The sequence below is a fragment of the Panthera uncia genome, chromosome C2 (assembly GCF_023721935.1).
Source record: "Panthera uncia isolate 11264 chromosome C2, Puncia_PCG_1.0, whole genome shotgun sequence".
NCBI classification, from domain to species: Eukaryota; Metazoa; Chordata; class Mammalia; order Carnivora; family Felidae; genus Panthera; species Panthera uncia.
The window spans coordinates 76799087-76805362 of NC_064810.1; the positions used below are offsets into that span (position 1 = coordinate 76799087).

General features: G+C 42.4%; 1 protein-coding gene across 1 annotated transcript in view; it reads right to left on the reverse strand.

Moving 5' to 3' along the window:
• TPRG1 (tumor protein p63 regulated 1) overlaps positions 1-6276 on the reverse strand; it is an 81032-nt gene that overhangs the window by 43593 nt on the left and 31163 nt on the right. Inside the window, exon 3 of the mRNA XM_049628417.1 lies at positions 596-772. Coding sequence (XP_049484374.1) covers positions 596-772 — 177 coding nt within the window. The remainder of the gene's footprint in view (positions 1-595; positions 773-6276) is intronic.

Here is a 6276-nt window from a genome sequence, read left to right on the forward strand (position 1 = left end):
CTTGGTAAATGTCAACATCTCTGAGATAGTTGAGGTCCTTTCTACTAAGCGTCCAGGGAAGATCTCAAAGAGACCTCTTTCAAGAAGAGCTATTGACCATCATAAATCCTGTCCACTCAGCTTTACAGAATAATTTCAATTTCCAAAGGCATTATACTGTTTCCCACCTCCACTCCTTTGGCTGTGCTGTTCCCTTCAGCTTGGAATGTTAAATTTCTGTTCTCCATCTTTGGCTAATTCTTACCCAACGTCAAATACAGGCTCAAGTCCTTCTCCAATAGAGCTTCTCTGGTTCCCTGCCACACAAATTGTATAGAGAATCTTTCTTCCATGATCCCACAGCTCTTTCCCCCTTATAGTCAACCATTTATTTCTCATGTGCCCTTGGTAAAGTCCCAGTTTACTTAAAGTTGCACCCCTGGTGTCTGACATAGAATAGTAACGCAAAGATTATTTGATGAATTCAACTGTACAACTTCACTTTTCTCCCCTGGGTGTACTTGGCTTACTATACTAAACTGAACTTTGTGACTGATTTCCCTGCATGGCATGCCCTCCACTGCACCATTTTCCAAGTCTAAGACACCACACTCACTTGTCCAGTGACATCCCAGGGAAGACAAACTTGCCCAGGCAGATGCGATAGACAGCGCTCAGGGGAATCCGCTGCAACTGCACACAGCTGAGCATGATGAAGTCATATTTGCAGATCAAGAGAGTCTTGTCTGTGACCAGCAAAATCCTCTCCTTCTCATTGTTCCAATGATCTATCCTGTGGGAATCATCACAGAGAATAAAAGTTAATGGCATGGTCTTTTCAAGTTAAAGATAACAGTACTCATTGAAACATCTCTACTAACACAGAAGGCAGGGAGGTTTGATCACCTCAGAAGAGGTGCTGAGGAATAACTATCCTTCCTCTCTCCTTCTTTCTCTCTCTCTTTCAGTCCAGCCCCATGACCAAGGGAGGGGGGAAGATGAAAGATCGCTAACAAACAAACAAAAAAATGTTCCACAGCCACAGAGTTCAGAGATGATTACCCATGAAGGGATCCATGGGGGGAATGACAATATGGTATCATGTTGGCAGTCACCTGACTCATGTTCCTTCACATCTTCCCTGTTCATCAGAAAACCTTTATCTTCCTCCAAGGACACCAAAACATCAATTTTTCTAACTCAATTCTTACCACAGACTTTACTCACTACACACTAGGTTATGCTAATCTCCAAAAGTTGCATTGCTGAGTGGAGGAAAAAAATGGAGACTTACACAAAGGTGCACTGACCTCCAAGCCAACACAACATCTACTCATCCTATCATATCCTTGTGGTAGAAATACAGCCAAACAAGTGAAGTGGGCCAACGACAAAGTAGACACTAGATAAGTTTTCACCAAATTGATTTGCTTTGGACTTGAGAGCCTTTTAGGGCATGCATAGAAAATTCTAACTCTAACAGAATCTCCAACAGAGAAAACAAGAAGAGATCTGAACAGTGGTGTCTGGCTAGAAGAAAGTGAGCATGGTCTATAAATGCTCTCACCCACAGCACTTTTGCTGTCTATCTACTATAGCACTCATGACTTGTATTACAATTATTTCAGTACATGTTTTGTTTTCCCCAAGAGACCGGAAAGGATGATCTGTGACTGGTTCATGCCTGAATTCTCACTACACAGAATCAATCTAATGTAAAGATAGACTAGGTAGTCCACTCCCATGCATTCTCACACAGCAAACACAGTGCTATTTTTTTTTTCAATGTTTTTTATTTATTTTTGGGACAGAGAGAGACAGAGCATGAACGGGGGAGGGGCAGAGAGAGAGGGAGACACAGAATCGGAAACAGGCTCCAGGCTCCGAGCCATCAGCCCAGAGCCTGACGCGGGGCTCGAACTCACGGACCGCGAGATCGTGACCTGGCTGAAGTCGGACGCTTAACCGACTGCGCCACCCAGGCGCCCCATTTTTTTTTTTTTTAATACAAACAGAATGACATCATTCCCCTGTTTGTTAAATAGCATCTTTTTGATCCTAGGAGCAAACCCAACTCACATAAATGGAACTACAAGTCCTTGTATGGTCAGGCCATTGCCCAACATTATCTCATAGCAGGCTAAGAACCCTCACTGTCCAAATCATGGTTCAAATGCCTCATTCAAGGACGATTTCTTAAAGTCCTATACCAACTTGGCCCTTTATCATGCTCTCTCAAAGCATCCTGGTCCTTCTTCTTTTGTGGACCTATTGCTTTTTGTAAGAAGGAATGATAGATAAAAATGTTTAGAAGTAAGTACCATGTGGACATTGACGATCAGAATAGACATGAAAATACAGAGGGTTGGACAATGTCAGTCAAGGTGAGCTCAGTATCATGTATGCGTGTATGTTCCACAAAGGCAGAGACCATGGCCATTGGGCTACTCACTCTATCCAGCTCCTGTCAAATAGCCCACACTAAATAAATATCTTTCTGGTGAATAAATGAGTGCCAATCAAAACTTTTGGAGGTTGCTGGGCTGGATGAGGGCCAGTATGAAAGTTGCCAGCTCTATCACTTACTTACTCTGTAAGATAGGACACTTCACATGCTTTCGACTCATGTTCCTTATCTGTGAAATGGAGACAATACTAGCACTCATCTCCTGAGTTTGTGGAGAGGATTAAGGGAAACGACTCTCAATCAGTGCTCTATAAATCAGCGGTTATTATCGCTGGCAGGGGCCTAAGTGTCTAAGGAATTTTGGGCAGCCCAAATATATGCCATTCCTCAGTATAGCATAATCTAAACAGAGACAGGCGAGACGAGTCAGGGGTTAAGTCACTGCAAGGAAAAGGTGGATGTGTGAAAGAGAGAAAAAAAAGGATGAAAGCGAAGAAAAGACAGAAAAGATGATGAAGGAAAAACAAGAAGGGTAAGAGCATTGATCATGGCGGCCATTATGTGGTATAAGTATTAGCTTTACATCCCCCACAACCCTTTGAAGAAAGTCACATCTGAAGTCAGTCAACTAGAATATGATACTAGAGTCAGTGGTGTAGAGTCTGAGAGATGTGGTTTAAATCCTGGTTCTACTGAGGCACCGGGTGGTTCAGTCAGTTAAGCTTCCAACTTCAGCTCAGGTCATGATCTCACAGTTTGTGAGTTCAAGCCCTGCATTGGGCTTTCTGCTGTCAGCACAGAGTGCTTTTTGTAGCCTCTGTTCCCCTCTCTCCGCCCCTCCCCCACTCGTATTCATATTCTCTCTCTCTCTCTCTCTCTCTCTCTCTCTCTCAAATAAATAAACCCTGGTTCTATGGTTTCCATCCACCCCAACAACACTGCCATACTCAACCCCTGTTCCACTGAGAGAAGGAAAGAATTCTAGATCATCTGTTTTATACTCTCAATCTTAGTCAGAAAGAGACCAGGGGACTCTGAAATGTCTTATCAGATATCTACATAAATTTCTCTAAATAGCTTGCATCTACTTAGCAGTAAGTTAAAAGCTGCTGCCTAATAAACCAGACTTGGTTTTAGTCTAAAAAAACTACAGCTTTTGGTTGAATGGTTTTGCTGAAAATGTCAGCACTCCATAATGAGATTTATTTTAAAAGGTAAAGGATTTGGGAAAAAAGAATTCTTTTTAGGAACACAGAGTGCTCTGCTGTGACACAGATTCTGCATAATTTACATGTCGGGAAAGTCTGAATTCAAGTAAACACATGGGGTTATAAATAGTTTGGGGCCACATCTCTAGCTCCTGGGTGGTATATGTATTTATTTAGACTTCAATCACACCTTTTTTTCCCAAATAACTCATGGAAAAAACATTGAATTTCATATTCCCGACATTAACATAATTGAACTTGGGTTGGCAACAATATCCACAACAAATATAGGGGTAGAAGTAGCAATAGGATATTGTGAAGATTTACAAAGTCCTTGGATACTGATGGTCCTATGAACCTCACAGCAACCCTTTGGACCAGAAGTTATTACCCTTATCTTAAAGACAAGGTAGAGACATGAAACCCAGCCATGGTATTGGCTTTCTCCCCAGCACCATCCACCTCCAAATAGAGGACCCTTCAGTGTGGTATGAGAATACAGTAAAACCAACTTCTGGAAGGAGCTGATGTGATGATATATACCACATTGGGGCTGCTGTCTCTGGGAAACCTCTCCCCTGAGAAAACACGCATCGCCATGCCTTTCAAACTTCATCCTCTTGCAGTGTTCCTTATCTGGGAGAAGAACCCTGCTTCTACCCGTTTATGCAAGCTGGAGACTTCGGAGGGAGTCATTCTGGACTCCACCTTTTCCTCAGCTCACATGCCAGGTCCTAAACATTTGACTCCCCAAAAAATCTCCGAAAACCACCTACTTACCTCCATCTGAACTTTCACCAACCTGATGTGGTCCCCCTCATCTCCTGCTTAGACTACTGCGATCACCTTCTCACTAGGTTTAGGCTACTAGTCACCTAGACCCAGTTTACCTACTGGAGGGAACTGCTCCAGTTCCCTCCTAACCTCTCCACCATACTGTAGTGAGGCAGATCTTTTGGGGAAAAAAAAAAAACAGATTGGCCTTCACGTCTTCACTTTGGCTGCAAACATTTCAACAGTCCCCCAGAGCTCTCACAAGAAATAATAGAAGTTCTTCATCTGACCTAAGAGGCTGTCCACAGTCAGGCCCTATCTACCTATTCATCCTCATCACAGGCCAAGTCTCTCCACTCACTCTTCTTGATCTTTCAGTTTCTTGTATTCACCATGCCCACTGCTACTAAGGGGACCTTTGCATATGCTGCTCCCACCTGATGTTATTTCCCTAACTGCTCTAGTGCTGAGTTCAATTACCCCTTACTGAGGCAAACTTACCCAGACCTCTGTAACTACTTCTGTTCTTTCTAATGTACACTTTCATAATACTATGTATTTCTCCTTCATAGTACTTATCCCAGATGCACTTTTACAGTTATTTCTATGATAACCTAATTAATGTCTGTCTCCTCTCCTATACTATAAATTCCACAAAGACAGAATCAGTTCTTTGCATTTTGTCTCCAAAGGTTGTATGCATCCAAAATATATTTCTGACATCAATTAGTAAAGAATGAACAATCCTTGCGCTGTGCAAGCCATATGCCTTGGCTCATGCTGTTTGGGAATCCTATCCTCACGTTTACACACTGAAATACTCCCCCATAAAGTAGCACAGTTTTAAAAACTAATCAGTAACAGTGGGAAAATGTTTGTGCCATAAAAGTCAGAAAGAGCTGGATACAAAACGTCACCTTCAGTGTACTTCCAACTTTGCAACAACAACAAATACATAGATCAAAATGGTAACACTGATTATTTCTGAGTGTTGGGATTTCAGATGACTTTCATTTCTTTCCATGCTTTTATTAGTCAGAGCTTAATTTCTTTTTATGATGAACATATTCTACTTTCACGATAAAGAGAGATTTTTAAAAATAATAAATCTCACCCATCCTTCAAACTCCCAGTATAAACGCTATTTCATGGAGACTAACCCTTACCAATCTCCATCCCACACCCTGCCAAGTAGATGTCCTCCTTCTTTTCATTAAATACATATAAGCTTTCTATTATCAGTACCTCTGCTGTGGTTCAAGTCACAATCTTCTCCATATTAGTGATTTCTATCCCCAGAATGTCCTCATCATGCCCCACATTTGATGAGAGACCCTCCAATGTAGAGAGTTGTTTCAGTCCTGTCTGTGTCCCCTCACTATGCCCAACACAGAGCTGAGAGAGAACTTGGCAAGTGAGCAGAGCTTGAAAAACTAAAACCATACAATTTATCATCTTAGTTGTGTAAGCCAGACTCTCCTGGCAGAGCATTTTCCACGTCTCCTTTGCCACTGCTGTTCCTCAGCACTGTGTCATGTCCCTGCTTGATGAAGAAGGGCCTGGACACCCCAATGTAAAAGGGAATTTCAAAACTCCATGAGATTTGTGGTTTCCCGGGATGACAACAGTTTTGCCAGCAGAGGGCAACAGCGAACTAACAATGACAGGCGACCCGTCAGAACAAGTTTCCAGGGCCCCCACCCAGTTATTCAAACCATTCCAGATGCCTTCTCAGCGGCCCCTGCTCTACACCTAACAACACTTTCGGCTGCTCTCTCAAAGCTGTGTCAAATCAATTTGTGAATTAGAAAGAATTTTCCTCCAAAAAGATTTTTTTTCGAACATTCTTCCACTACACTGACACACACACACACACACACACACACACACACACACACACACACACAC